The sequence below is a fragment of the Excalfactoria chinensis genome, chromosome Z, assembly GCF_039878825.1.
Source record: "Excalfactoria chinensis isolate bCotChi1 chromosome Z, bCotChi1.hap2, whole genome shotgun sequence".
NCBI classification, from domain to species: Eukaryota; Metazoa; Chordata; class Aves; order Galliformes; family Phasianidae; genus Excalfactoria; species Excalfactoria chinensis.
Genome location: NC_092857.1, coordinates 14,428,579 through 14,444,605, shown reverse-complemented (window position 1 = coordinate 14,444,605; position 16,027 = coordinate 14,428,579). Strand labels below are relative to the sequence as shown.

The 16,027-nt window shown below is 36.2% G+C and overlaps 1 protein-coding gene across 1 annotated transcript in view; it reads right to left on the bottom strand.

Annotated features, from left to right (window-relative positions):
- Nucleotides 1-1,207: 1,207 nt before the first annotated feature.
- PARP8 (poly(ADP-ribose) polymerase family member 8) overlaps nt 1,208-16,027 on the bottom strand; it is a 116,991-nt gene continuing 102,171 nt past the window's right edge. Inside the window, exons 18-26 of the mRNA XM_072359778.1 lie at nt 15,850-15,917; nt 15,441-15,489; nt 14,525-14,637; nt 14,269-14,341; nt 12,277-12,346; nt 10,184-10,260; nt 9,190-9,259; nt 7,518-7,602; nt 1,208-6,554 (exon numbers count right to left, since the gene is read on the bottom strand). Coding sequence (XP_072215879.1) covers nt 6,452-6,554; nt 7,518-7,602; nt 9,190-9,259; nt 10,184-10,260; nt 12,277-12,346; nt 14,269-14,341; nt 14,525-14,637; nt 15,441-15,489; nt 15,850-15,917 — 708 coding nt within the window. The 3' untranslated portion in view covers nt 1,208-6,451. The remainder of the gene's footprint in view (nt 6,555-7,517; nt 7,603-9,189; nt 9,260-10,183; nt 10,261-12,276; nt 12,347-14,268; nt 14,342-14,524; nt 14,638-15,440; nt 15,490-15,849; nt 15,918-16,027) is intronic.

Here is a 16,027-nt window from a genome sequence, read left to right as displayed (position 1 = left end):
CACTGCACAGTAATGCACAAAAAAGAAGCTGGCCAAGCATGTAAATACTCATTCCAACAGCCATTAGATTTTTTCTTAAAATATTTTCTGCTTTTCTTCCTTTCAAAAAGTCAATGTGTGCATTTAAAAGCATCTCTGCTCCTGTGCAATAATTTTGTTTTGCTTTCAGTTGAAGTTTGGATTATTAATCTTGTAGGGTCCCACACTGAACTGCTCAACAGGTGAATATAATTGACTGCTGATTGGGAGAGCGTGCGATGCAGCAGTTTGGGAATGGAGCAGCAGTTGGCACAAATCACAGCCCTCCTGCTATCTCTGGATACTGGTATTAGTCTGAGATTTCACCACTGTTTCAAATCTTAGGTTGGAAGTTGTTATTTCTTCCTGATATGAAATCCTCCCAAAACAGAATATCATCTCTATTACACAACTCAAGCACCAGCCTGTAGATTCCAATCAGTGGGAAGTGCCCAGCCATTTGGAATTGCAATGATATAATAATTTGTTTCCCTTGCCATATTTCCATAAGAGTAAAATACTTGTCAGCATCCAGAATAACGGCATCACTTTAACACTTACAGTCCAAAATCTGCAGTAACAAACTAATGAATTTTACAAAACAAAAGTTAAAACTTCCCAAAGATACGTTAATATCCATCCCTATCATTAAAATGAGCTCATAGGCAAAGAAAAAAAATAGCGCGCTCACTGAATTAATAAACAGTCCCACAAATGTCTGCATATTTTATGAGTTGCAGATGTGCTTTTATACTTTAAACAAACTCCCATTAAGTACAACAAGGTTCTTCATATATTTTCTGCTTTCATGACAGAAACAGTTCTACAGAAAGACAGAGAACTTCTTTAAAAGCAATTATAAAATGCATCTTGAGATATCCTTATGCATTTTGTACTATATACATAATATCCTGCTTTAATTCCAGTTTCTCTGTTTTGAAGTCATGTAGATCATTCCTATAAACACAGCATGAAGGGCTGGTTTTACTATTCATCTAAGTGTTTTTGAAAAGATCACTGCAGAAAAATTTTACTCCAGTAATATGTGTAGAACCATAGAATAAGCTTTAGATGCTGCTGAGACTAGCAGAAGTCCAGAAACGGCATTAAATTTATTTTAATTTCTAAAAGACTGTTTTAAACGTCGAACAGAGCTCTTAAAACAGTGCTCAAATGCACAGTGCTTATTGAACAAATTCTGATTTATTGAAAGTAAACATTTACATTGGCTACAATGTTATAACTGTTACAAATCTGGATAAAAGAGGCTTAAATAGCAATAGAAAGCAAGTGCAGTAAAAAGTGAATAGAGAAAATATTTGGCCTTAGTGATCTTCTGGCAGTATTTACATTATGTACATTTTGTTAAATATTTGTAGTAACTCTAAGGCACCATAGGCTAAATAGCAGGCGGCGGTACTATTTTGTGCACAGAATTTAATATATTTATTCAGAGAAAAAAAGGTTGTAGAGTTAAAAGAAACATAGGCATATTTTATGTATACAGAAAGGAGTGGATGCTTCTTAAAATTCAAAGATACAATACATATTGGGTAAATATAAAATTATCTTCAGAACATTAAATTATATGTGTATAAGGACTATTTTTACTGACTTGCTGGTAAACACTTAATGTAATCTACTTTTCAACAGCTTTTTCACACATTAGATACGTTGAACTAACTACTACTTTAATTCTATTTTGTTTTCTTGTTACAAAAGTCTTATACCTAGTATATCATACAAAACCCCAATGCAAAGTGAAATGGGCTGTAATATACATCATTGCCATTCCCCGGCAGACCAGGAACACCCAACGCATCCAGCGTTCCTCACACCAGGGAGCAGCTCGGTATTTCACTCACCCGCTCATGGCAGCGGCTGCTGCTGGGAGGTGGCCAGAACTGACCCCATGATGCGGTGGAGCCCCTCACTTCACACCCGAAGTGTCCAAAGCCGAATCCAGAGATTCGATCCCCTTGTGACAGACAGCCTCGTGCACTGTATGTGACACTGCGCATGCAGAGAGCTGCCTGGCTTTAAATTTTATTTATTTATCCCCTCTGAGGTATGAGCTTACCTCTACTCCTCAGTGCTTTAAGGAATAAATTTGGTTATTAATACAGCCCTGGCTGACTGGACTCGAGATACTTTTCAAACTCTCAGCCCTACACTTGTTTTATCTACTCTGCCAACAAACAACTTTGCTGCGTCTAACCCACGGGCCCATCTTTCCCTTTATGGTAGCACTAACAAGGAGGCCAGCAGGACACCCGACACACACTGCGGTTTGCATGCTGCAGCTTAGCACAGTGCTGAACCCAGCTGCACCCCACAAAACAAGTGTAGGCCCAGTGAGGACACAGCGAGGCTCAGCCCTGACCGCTGGGACTTCTCCCACCCGCTCTTCCTGCCGCTCTCACTACTGAGGCCTCCACTGCTGCCCCACTCTCGGGTAGCAAAAGAAGCCAGGCCAAGGCCTACCCAAGCATGGAGCTTTCATGCTGATGCCAGCAGCCGCAGGCCTTGGCATCAGAGGCCTGTAAAACACTTACCACAAGAGCCAGGAATGACATGTACAAAAAATACCTACATTTGTTCAAGGGCCTAACCCCCAGCACCTGCAGCGGGTGGTCATCACAATGCAGGGTCAGACCCCAAACCTGCATGCTTTGAAAATGCTAAGATTACAGAGTGCTTTTGCTCTGACTGACCCTATCAGTCACAACAAGTACTCTTTTTATTTGACTTTTATCTTCTACAACCAAGAAGAAATCCATTTTAGTTAATATAATGCTAAAGTCACTGTACACTCTTTCTATATTTGTTTAATTATTCAGTTTCTTTTTAAATCACAATTCTCTTCATTTTGGTTAATGCTTTATTATTTTTTTTTCCACTTTGTACTCATCAGTGTTGAAAGTATGTTAAATATTTCCAAAGTAGAAAATTGTTTACTACTATAGTATAATTGATCTGAGCCCAAAATCTTCATTTGGAAGTGGTCTTCTGTTTGTATTAACAAAAGCATAATCTTAGCATTATTCAATAGATGCATTTTTAGTACCAACAGCTATAATATTAAAATTATACAGTATCAGTAACAGTTTTTCAAGGGCTTTAGAGAAAACACAAGCATAAACAATTCTGGTGTGATCAACTAGTTCCTCTAAAACATTAAGCAGAATATTATACAAATTGGCTATTATATGATTAGTAATGCAGAGCCAAATACTTAGGTGATCAAAACAGTTTAGCACTGCTGATGAAAATAGTTATGCTGATCATATATTATATAAGAAAATAACCCAAGTTGCTTAACCCCTTGAATGCTAAATACTGAATTTCAAGAAAGGTTTAAAAGCATCTTTTTTGATTCCTTTCTCAATGTTTAAAATACTTACAGAAGTACAAATAGGTCAATTTCTAATTAGGGTGCAACATTAAAGTATTAACATAATTTCTCCATCAAACCCTCTGAATTTGTGGGTTTGTAATTTGATGTGGGATGTAGAATTAAGTTGGAAAGTTCCATCTCAAGAACTCCATCAGTTGCTCCACGCTGGACACACTCACAGTTAGTTAGATACAACTTCATGGAGACTTCTACCAAGAAGTGTAATAGAGTCTGGGGCTCTTTCTTATCTGTGATTAAAAGCTATTTGTGAAAGGTTTGTATTTGTTTCAATTATGATTTGTTTAAATTTTGAAGTTCACTACAGCAAGGCTATCTATTTTTGACTAACAAGTAAGTCCACACAGAACCCCCCTTTTTTCCTTAATCTTTTAAAAAAGCAACAATAATAACAAATACTTCTGTAGGGGAACAATCTGAAGACTTATTTTCACCTGCAGATGAAGTAACACCAAAAGGTTTCCCATTTTGGCTAATTAAAAAATTGTCTGAGATACTGTGTAGCAAGTGAAATGTTAATTAATTCCATTGCTTTGCTTGCAGTACTGGATTTGATTCCTCAGAGTACTGCAGTGCCCTTGCCACCTTTCCAGATGGCCCAGTTCCCCCAGGCACACAGTACAGATGTTCTGTTAGCCCCATCCCTTTTTCTCACCACACAAATGGGGGGATGTGAGCTGCTAGTGGTACATTTAGTGATCCATAATGCCTATGCTCATCATATTATGTCTTACTCTTGGTCATCCTTTTTTGTCCTCAGACTTCAGCCACTGCCCTCAAAACTCCCTGGTGTATTTTGCCACACTACAACAGAAAGGTTTCCTCATACACCTCTGAGCTCTGCTTTCCTTCACACTTCCCCTTTCTCTCTTCCATATTCAACAATATTTTAAGCAGTCTTAAAATTCGGCAGATGTATGTTTTTTCTCTCCTTTTCACCGACAGTACTTATGAGAGCAAAAAAATGGCAAGCAATGTGACATCACTATGCAAAGCAAGGCTAATTTACTGTAGCTGTAGCTACACTTCTCAGTTTCTAAAGCTACACCTCTCAGCTTCTTCTAAAAGAGTTCACTTGTGACTTCTGCAGCTTCAGGGAACTAAGAAAATGTTCCTGCTTATTTGGCTTCTCCAGTTCATACACGGCTATATTTTGTTCTTCCCTAGTTTTTTGAGGAAGCCTCTCATAATGGCAAACTATAAGCCAGACAAGTCAATGTAGAACATCTTTGAGGACTTTTTAACCTCCTTCTGTGTTCTGCAAAATGAGGGTGATTTAGACATACTGTAGGACAAACTACAATGGATTGGCACTCCAGGTTTTCAGCTCCACTTCTGAACTATGCTGATTTTGTGCAGCTACCCAAATTAATGCAGTCCTTATGTAGACTGAAATGTTTCAGGAATTTTATTTGTTTTAAGAACTTAACCAATGTCCCAACATAAACAATAACAGTTAAGGTACTGGTTTTCAAGTGAGGGGTCTGCCAAAGAGGGTGAATGTTAAATAGCAAAAATTCAACAGCAAAATGGGGCTCTGAAAACAGAACTGGGTTGACAGGTCTGGATGTGAACTCCAAAAAACCAAGGTTCACATGAAGTAAGTCTGAAACACAAAAAAAACAACCCAACATCTCCCAGTATGTACAAGCATATAGCAAGGAATAAGGGAGAGGTAAATAAAAAATAAAGGAGTAAATGTGAACATAATCCTCTTTATGCACTTTTATTTAAAAGAAAAACACTAGCTGTCCCTTTTTTATACTGCTATTTAACAAAGATAACTTAATTGAGTAGAGGATTTAGTCTATTTTTACATTTTGAGGCGACCAGGGCACAGATAGGCAAGTTGAATTGCTCTCCAAGTTTAAGGTGTGATGCTGCAAGATGGCTACTGTGAGAGCTGCCCAGGGCATGGGATATGCTTTATGCTTTAGAGACCAGGTCCTGACCCAAGTTGCCATTATGCTTACTAGGAAAAAGTAGCTGCTAGTTCAAACACGAAAGATGTGAACTGGTTTGTTTTCCCTCAGAAATAAAGTAATAAAAATACTTTCACTTACTGATATCAGTATATTTTGTGTTCATGTTCTCTGATGTAGAAACAACAACTGAGTCATGTTAAAGCTCTAATTTTACAGGTACTTTTACCTACCTGGCTAAATTTAGCCACAGAGTAATGTCACAGATGGCAAGACAGAAAAACCAAAGGACCTTACTGATTTGAAAAAAATTACCAAATCTAGCATATAAAAAACAAATTTCTAAGAAGAAAGTTAATAGCTTCTGACTTTCTAGGTGTTTGCTAAGCTTGTTTGATTAATAATTTTAACAGAGCTGCTGAGTGGGTATGACAGTGTTTTCAGCAATGATAAAGAAAACTAAACCTACATTATCATGTCATTAGTTTTCTTTGTTTCACACATTGTGCCAAAACTACACTGTTTTAACCTTGGACTCTAAATCCTGGTTGTGCCTCTGTAAAATGAAATGAATTGAAGATAGCTGCAGGTAACCAATCTCTTTGATTTGACATGTTCCAGGAAACTCTTTATTGTCTTTAAATGTGAGAATATTTTACTTATTGCAAAGTATCCTGCGTAATACAAGTGCTCCACTATAAAATCTTCTCACTTGCACATAATTCAGTCACTCTAAATTTAAAATACCAGTATACAGTACTAAAGCCTCCAACTGAAGAATTTAATATAAAAATATCAGCACAAAACTCCTTTTTTTAAAGTCTGTTTATTGTGAGCAACCCAAATGCCTGTTTAATTATTGTTAGTTGTAGTATGTTAATAGACTTTGCACCCCAACAGTTGTTAATTCATACCATCTCAGGTATTTTGATGAGATAAGAAACACTAAGTAAGAAAACAGTAAGTATTCAAAGGGTTAATTTGCTTAGAATAATAATAATAAATTAGGGTTTTTTTGCATCTTCTTCAGTTCAAAATCCAGCTTTGAGACTGAGGAAGGCTTCCAAACCACATCAATTAAATAAGAGTGGTCCTTTTAACCAGTAGCAGTTTGATTTCCAATGACTCGAAGAATCTCTTTATGAATGCTCGGTTCTTGTGTATTTATACTTGTATCACCCACTTGACCATCTTCGTAACTAAAAAAAAAACAAAACGAAGAAAATAAAATCAAATTAGTGCTTTATTAATCTACTTTAAACCATCCCAAATTCTGTTTTATTTGATAATTAATCACCAGTATTTATTTTGGCTGTTAACAAGCTTCATATTAAAATGCTCTGCTGAGCTTCACTGTTACAAGCAGATCCCCATACTCAGGAATGTGGTAGGACTTCCATTGTCATTTGAACCCTGAGGCAACAATACACTGGGACCAGCAGTGCCACCAGCAGAAGTGCTGCTAATGTGCTGAGGCTTGGGCAGCAGCTCCCTTTTTGCTTCATGTATAAAGGGATCACTGCACAAGGCTGGTACCAAAGCATTTCAGATGACACAGCAATGCCTACAGTAACTAAACTCTTGTCACAAAAGGGTCTCCGCTTGTTGGTGACATCATGACAGCTTCAAGGATTTTCTCTTTAGGATAGAGCAATCCTAATTACTGCAAACCTCCAACACTGGTGAATCTGGAGTCTATGTGCTCCTCCATTGGTTTGCATGACTTCTTGCAGGGCTGAAATCCATGTCAATATATAATTACAAATCACAGCTGAGAGGGGAATGTTCACATCACAGATAAGAAGCCTCTTAATTAATTCCTTAGTTATAAAATATACACATGAATAGAAAAGATATTTTGCAATAGATGGCCAAACATACAGCAACATAAGGTAATGCTACAGAGTGGGAAGAATCAGTAACACTCCATTCAATGCATTCTTTTTCTTTTACTTAAAAATGTCTACTACATCTTTGCCAGTAATGTATCCATACATTGCCTGACAAAAAGTACAGAGATAAATACAAACTAGAGTGATGCTTTAAAGAATTAGAATTAAATGTCTTCTATATCTTTCATTTACAACTGCTGCCAGGAACATGAGGAAAAAAAAGGCCTTGAAAAGACAGAACTCGAATGTTAAAAGAAGGTTGGTACTCACACAAAGAAAAACCTTGTACACACATGATCTGTGTTGGGAACTACCCAAATCTCTCCATGTTTGTGCAGATCAGATGAGGTTATCACTGTAAAGGAAAGAATAAATTCCACAGTGATCAAAACGCATCTGAAAGATACCACTTTAAAACATCTGCTCCTTTTACACATTTTACATAGCTTTGTGCAAATTTTGAGTTTCCCAGTGTACGTCTGTGGCCAAGTGTACTCTTCAAGTCCTCTGTTAGTAAAAGAAGGGCACGAACAAGGTTCTTCTTTCCAAAATACATTATTCTTTCCATAAAACACAAATGCTGGATGTATGAGAGCCAGTTCTTAACTCACTGACTTTAAACAAAAGTTGGCTTTTATGATCATTTGGCACTTTACATAAATAAAGTTCTTACAAGGAGCAAGACCTGCCCTGCAGACCAGTAAACAGGAAAAGTACATGTATTAAAAAAGTGATTTAAGAAGCACATAGGATTGTTAAGAAGGATTTGAGTCAACTTATGCCCTTGGCACAGACATGCCTATGTTTGATGGTAGCTGAGCCAATTCTGAGGTATGAAAGACAACACCTGAAACTGATCTGGCAAAGATTAGTGATTTGCTGTAATACTAAATATTTTTTAAAAGGTAAAATTATAATCAAAGAGATGGTGAATCCCACCAAAACTTGTTCAATGTTTAGAAAACAGCAATGTTAGGCTGTTTAATGGAGTAATAAAATGAATACATGTAGAATCTTTGCCATGAATCTTTGCTTTAAAAATGTTCATTAACCACACCTAAATGCTACCAGGAAAAAAAAAAAAAAAAAAAAAAAAAAAAAAAAAAAAAAAGATAAATAATAGTAATATGTATTTTAAGTAGTGGCATAAAAGTAGCTCGAATCTTGAAATAACATCTTTGACACAGTGTCTTAGTTTTAACTTTTTAAAATAAACAAATGCTGAAAATGGAGGGCAAGTTGAGTTCAATATAATTTCTTTCTGTTTGGCCCGTGGTACTCATTATCAATTGTTCTTATTCAAAGAATAGCCAAGTCTCTCATGAATAATGGTAATCATAAGCAATGGATTTTTAACTTAAAAAAAACTCTGAAGCACTCCAGAAGAACAAGTCAGTTGTCACATGAAAAACAAATTTGCCCAAGCAGTTAAAAATCATTTGCAAATTCAGTTGAAAACTGTTTCTCAGAATTAAGTGTTTATGTATTCACTGGAAGCTTAGAAGAAATTACTGTTTCAAATGAAGAACCTTGCTGGACAGACCAGATGATCAGTAACTATACAGTCAATAAGAAGTCCTTTACTCTGAGGCCCCACCCCTGGAGGTGCTCAGGGCTGGGCCGCACTGGCCCTGGGTAAAAAATCCCTGTTCATGGCAAGAGACTGGAACTGGGTAGACCTGAAGTTGCCTTCCAACCTAAGCAATTCTATGATTCCATGGTATGATTATTAAATAAAAATTCAGCATGTATTACACTTCCTGTTTGAAGAAGGAAATATTTTCAACAGAAATACAAAGGTCAACTGCTAACAAGTACTCATATGCCTACCAGTTGTTCCTTACTGAAAACTAACCAATACTGGAACTAATGGTCACAGTGATTTACATTCAGTATAACTGTGCTCATGACCAGAACAGTTTTTCAAGGGCTTTCAGCTTACCTTCACATAAGGCTATGCATTTTAAGTTACGGCTTTGCAAAAATTGTGACTGTTGTCCTTTCTTCTGTGACTGAGATGTAAAAACATGAGAAAACTTAATTATTGCTGTAAGACAAACAGTGGAAAAGTAGCACAGGAGAGAGCTGCTATTTTCAATGATTTATTCATAAACAAAGATAGTCTTTCTATGACATTTCTGCTTTATTTCTAATTGTAACAGAATTTCTAAAACTTTTATAAGAGGGGATTATTGTATGAAAATTTTGATTTCCTTTATCCAGAAAGAAAAATTCCTTATTACAAAAGGATGAATTTTACTGATAAACACTGATTACAGAATCAATCTTACCAATAAGCAAACTGACAGCAGAAAAACAACAACAAAAACATCAACATCAAAAGCAAAGTGATTTAATAATCATTGATTCTTCCGCCACTTGATTTTCATGCTTTACTGGTCACCTAAGTTCCAAGTGGTTCTGCCCTTACATACTAGTTTCTACCTAAAGTCAGATTATTCTGAAGTTTTTGTGTGTCAGACGTCATATTTCTTTCTCAAAATTTAGTCCTACATATAATTTCTACAAGTGTGCTTTAAATAAAGCAGGATTCCAAAGGTTCAGTGTTAGAAACTAAAAAAAAACACAAACAAAACAAAACAGGAGCAGCTGCTCCTGCTTTTCTACCATTGTTCAGTAGAAATTCCAGAGCTTAGGGAGCAAAGGCTTGTTAAAGGACACAATGATATCAGTGCTTTGTTTTCAATCTCTTCTCAAATTCTTCTGCTTAGAAAAGAAGAGCACTGGGACCCATAGTATAGTCCATAAATTCTTAGAGCAGTTGGGTTGTATTTGATGAGTGCAGTACTTGGTCTTGTTGATTTCATTTAATAAAACCATCAGCTTTCACAACAGAAATACTGCCTTCTTTTCAAATATCAGATTCCCAACATAAAACCATAAATCTTCCAGAGATGATTGATATGCTACTGTACCTGTGATGTGTTGCTGCCCTTACTGCTTGAAGCTGGTTCATCTTTAGCTGACACCTTCTGCTGCTTCTTGTTCATCCCTAAGATACAAAAATAATGTAAAATACTCTGGCACATAAATACAACCGTAAGCAGAATTAAATATGTATAATGCAACAGGTGTCACGGTCAAAATTACAGTCCTTTGCATTGCAGGCAGAGACCTAGTTAACTTTGCCAGAAAATAATTCAGTTTAATCCTATAAATTACCCATATATCTGCATATGTTGCAAAGACATTAGGAAAGCCAAGTTAGCACTAAGGGAGAGTGAACGTAGATAAACATTATCACAAATGCCACTGAATTCAGCTCAGGAATTTTCTTAGGTGGTTTCTTAACAGACTGCATTTTAATATTTCAACTTAACAGACCCTACTGAAGCTGAAGTAACAGTTTCATGCACTGAGAATAAGATAGCAAAATCCTACTTTAGATGAACATCAGATGCTCATCTAGAATGTTTTAGCTAGTTCTAGTAAGAGTCTAAATAATGTTCAGTAGTACTTAGTTTATTTAAAGGTAGTTTTAAAGTCTGCCTAGGTTAAATTATATACAGGTGAATCTGGTATTGGTTGCCCAATTTGGATCCAATTTCCTTCTCAGATATTTCAACACTTATATTTGTGCCTTAGATCTCATTTATATTTTTCTTGGCAGTTTATTTAACATTCCTATGTGGTACATCATTACAGGCTTCCTTTAGTTTCTGCTACTCCATATTTCTTGACAATTTGCAAATACACATCAGATTATGTTGAACTTTAAGCCTGTGGAGTAATAAGAAGTGTAGGGTCCTCCATGTTTTTTTAGTGTTATAAAGTTTTATATATTCTAATTAATGTTACATATTTAATGGGTACACAAGTTTATTTTCTGGAAGAGACTAGATAGAAGGCATAAAAAAAAAAAAAGTAGAGAGAGGAGAAAAATACTGAAATTCACAGATCAATGCTGTACAAAAAAAAAAAAAAAAAAAAAAAAAAAAAAAAAAAAGTCATTTTCTTTCAAGGCCAGGCTGGATGTGGCTCTGGGCAGCCTGGTCTGGTGGTTGGCGACCCTGTACATAGCAGGGGGGTTGGAACTTGATCATCACTGTGGTCCTTTTCAACCCAGGCCATTCTATGATTCTATGATGATTCTGCAACTGACACTTTCAGTGACTCCTAAAAGCTTCCATACTTGTATAATCTGAGAAGCTAATAGTGAAATTAGAAATTACTGAAACTCAATAAACAGCAGTAAAAAAATTCTGAGCTCTAGAAATAAATTGTGACATAACCTAAAAATACAAAGAAATCAGAAATCATAACTAGCATTTTCAGAATTAAATTTATCTATATGCAGACAAACTCACATTCAGCTATACCAACAGCTTTACATGGGATGAAATGGTAAACACAGGGTGGGCAAAGAAAGAAGTCACAGCATTTTAAAATCTTCACAAAGGTTTTTTAATATAGACATTGGTATACAATGTACCTGTTATGCTTCTACTTATAATTCTAAGGTGGAAAGCTCTGCATGGCTTACTTTTGGATTCACCAGTGGGACAAACTTGTCCCCTTCTGTTCTAAAGCTAAAATGAACACATGGTATGTTATTTTCTATGTATCTCTGACATAGCGTACTTGGGAACATTCTGAAATACATACAGCTGACCGTGTGTGTTGACGAATATTTTTTGGGTCAGTAAGTTCCTAAAAGCCTATAAATCCATAATAATAGATGAACTTAGGTATGATACTGACAAAAAACAAACAAACAAAAAAACCAACAAATAAACCACTACACTGGATTTCCATTACACACGGCATTCAGTTTTAATTACTACCCATTTCAAGTATAGCTTCAAGACATTCATCATCTTAAAAATGAGGACAGGTATTTAATAAGGGAAATCTAATCAATTCAAAAAAGAGAAAATCTAATCTTGGACTACGAAATTTACTACACACCAAATTTACTACAGTATCATAAAAAGCAAAACTACTAAGAAAAGCAATAGGCTGAGATATACTCCTATGTCTCAACTCTAGAGTGATTTATAAATATCACCTGAGTAACCAAATGATATGCTTGACAATGGGCTAAGGTAGATTCCACTTCCAAACATTGCACCATGGAGCTGAAAGAGAGAACAGAACAATTGTTTAGCATGTGGATAAAAAAAAAACAACTGATATGCACAAGTCTTGATGTAGATGAGTATCCATCCATTAGCATTAACTTACTGATTGGTAATAAATGGTTTTCCAAGTTGTCTCAAAAAACAAACAAAAAAAACTACACACACACACAAAAAATAAAAAAATAAAAAAAAAATCAACCAACCAACCAACCAAAAAAAACAACCTAAGAAAAAAAATATATAAAACTAAAATACCACATATTCTAGAAACAATGTTCAAGGGTGCAGAGATAATCTTAGGCAGACTTTCTTTGTGAATCACTCTTGGAGGAACTAGATCCAGAAGGTATTTCCAAACTATGCCTGCTGTACTGGGTATACAAATAATCTAGCAATAGCTATTTTTTTTCCCCCCTAAGTTAAGAAATACAGAAACTGTGAAGACAGTCCTTATTTGCTAATAAATAAATAGATAATCATTTTTTAGTTCAGCCTGAGCACTGAAGGAATTATTTCAACCAAGCTTTTGCATAAGCCTGTTCAGCCATGCATATCCCATCACTTCAGTGCATCAGCTACAGAGTTATATGTCTGAAAATAAGAGGAAAGGGAAGACTTTTCTTCACCAGCATAACTCAAATGTGGCTCAAGTCGCAGTGCTTGGGCTAAGCGAAAAGACAAGGACACCTTATTAGCCATTTTCTTCTCGTGGAAGTGGGAAGTACAGTTTCCACTGTTCCTCCAGGCTCTGACTGCCTTAAGTAGATAAGCCTTCAAAGAAGCCACAGAAAGTAGCTGTTCTAGCCCATGTGAGAAACCAGGGCATCTCCTACACAGATAGATGTTATGATCATTGGGCTTCAGAGTTACTCTCACCCTTATTTCTTTCCTCTGACCACACAGTATTTAAACTATGTCTGCAATGTACCAGAGCTCCCATTGGTATGCACAGTCATGCTCTCACTCCTTCAGACCATACGGTGTTGTACAGGATCCCTGGTGAGTAGGTACTTTTCCTGACTGGTTGGTATTGAGATAAACAGAATGAACTGGATTAATGATATAGCTTAGTCATGTGAGAGATCTAAAAATGATGATGTACGTAAAACAGATTTGAATAAACTGCTTTCTCCTCTTCTGAATAGCTTAAGCCTGAACAAACAAAAAGCACAAACAAAAGGGTTTACTCTGGTGAATTTCCGAGTGCAAGTTGTGCTTTCTTTGTGATGTATATTTCAAAGATACCAATAAAAACACCCAAACCACTAAAAGGAATAGCAGAAATTGCCAGTCACTTTTTCAGTGTCTCTTGCTGCCTAATCTTCAGTCAGCACCATTAGATCTCCCTCCAGGGTATCAGAATCATGGATTCATCTCTGGGGAACACCTGCCCAAACCCTACTGTTAAAACACCCTGAATCATATTCCTCTGGTCCCTCTCATACTGCCTACATCTCCCTGTAGTAGTGGTCTCCTCAGGGTTCAGCCTAAAAAACCAAAGTGAAGTTTTCTCCATAGATCCCTCCTTGCCAGTACACTCGTATTTCCTTCCCAAGAAAATCAGAGGAGTAAAGAAGACACCGTAAACTTGTCTTCTGTAAATTCATTGTGCTCTGGGATCCTATAATAAAGGCACAAATTCTAGTCTTTGAGATTGCTTTTAAGCAGTACAGAGCTCAGCCTCGTGGAGGTGCTGCTGTGCAATGTAAAAATGAAACACTGATTCCACAGATATGGGTTTTTTTTTTGAAGCCATTTGAGCAGACAAATTATTTGTTTCATAGAATTACCTTTTTCAGGAAACATAAGGGTATTTGCCACCAATATGTCTACCAGAAATACACCTGTTGAAAATTCACCTGATTTTAATATATAATTAAACAGGTACAGGCTAGCTAAGTTCTATTTAGACTATTCACCTGCAGCCTCGTATTGGAAGCAACAACTAAGCCGTTTCTCAGGATGGAATGCCAATTTTCAATGTGTGAACCACTGAAAAAGTAAAAGAGAAAGTGTTAAAACCTACAGTGTAAAATTCAAAATGAAATCATTAATCCTATAAAACAGTACATCCACAGCTGCAAATCTTGAATGGCAAGAATCAAAAAAAAAAAAAAAAAAAAAGACTGTGTGGCATTTTGGTAACCTTTGTTTAATACAAACATATGGACTCACTGAAATGCAAAGGTACTTCCATAAAGGTTTTTAGCAGCTCGGAAATTGGATTCTTTGGCTGGTGGACTGCTGAGAAGCAGGAACTGGTGGGGAGTGTGCATAAACTTTAGTTGCTGCAAAATATAATAGTGCATATGTGAAAAGAAGTTGATGAACACAATAGCATTGTATTTCCAGAATGGTAGTTCTTAATATACCAAGTTGTTTTGCACATTATATGACTACATTTATATAGCAAGAGCTAAGTTGAAATTGGTCTCATTACCATAGCTTTCATCTGAAATCAAACATAAAAGCAGTCTTTGGTTTATGAAACATACGGAAGTTTCTGAAACAGATTTCAGCCTACTATGTCACTAGTAAAGTAATTAAATTGAACAACTTTTCATGGTATTTTGATCAAAGCTGTCTTTGAATTAAGGTTCAGATTTGAAAGGCTGCAGATTACTACACCCTTAATCAGAGCATCAGAGCCACACTCAGAAACGAATCTCAGCACCACACCTCTAAAATGTCAGAGCTATGTTGTTTTTATAGCATGTTCATATGTGGTTCTTCTGGTGGATGTGGTTTGTCTGCACTGCTTTTCATACAATTTTGTATCTGTTATTCTAAATGGCAATGGCAGTACTCTAAGAGGTAACAAAAATAGCAAAGTTCTCATCCAATCTCAGATGACTGCAAGGTAGACATTTGTATTTGAGCTACTCATCTAAAATAGACTTTTTCTGACTATAATTTGTTTGACCTGTTTTAGATATTCACAATATGGTGCTATGAGTCATAACCCAAAACTGCCTGTTTCTCTCCACTGTCTATTAATGGAGTTTAAACATGGACATCTACATTTGGCCAGGACTCTCATTTATGCTAATATGAGCCATGAGAAATGATAATATAACCCACAGACACTTACCCTATTCACTGGTAGCTTCACAATATGTGATCTGTTACTAGAAATAACCCTAAAAGAAGAAACAATTATATGCACTAGATTTGACAAACAAGCAGAACTTTCTCTCTAAAAAATGTAATGCCTAGCCATAACAAAACATGAAGCTGCAGGGTTTTGAACCTATCAGATTAAAGCAGACTGTATCTTGTCTACCAAGTCAGGTCTAAAGCTGTAAAATAAACTAGAGTCTTTCCACTGTTTTCAGACATTCCTGGTGAGATCCAGAAACAGTCCAGGAACAAAGCAGATGCAAATGTTAACTCTGGCATTAATTCTTAGGGTGAGCTTATAGGAAATTAAACTGGTGAAGTGATTATTCATTCATCTTGGTAAGTCAATAATTATCATGCCACGTGAGTCAATTTTTTACCATTGTAGAAGAGGATGTGCAAGTGGGTCTTGTTTATCCATCTGCTTCTTTATTTCCAAGTAAGGTGCCTAGAAAACAGTAATTACATTCTTTATGCTGGTTGAAATCATAAAGTTAAATTTTATGTGATACATTGTCTGTGACTTCATCTGTTAAAATGCATGCATAGGACTCGTTA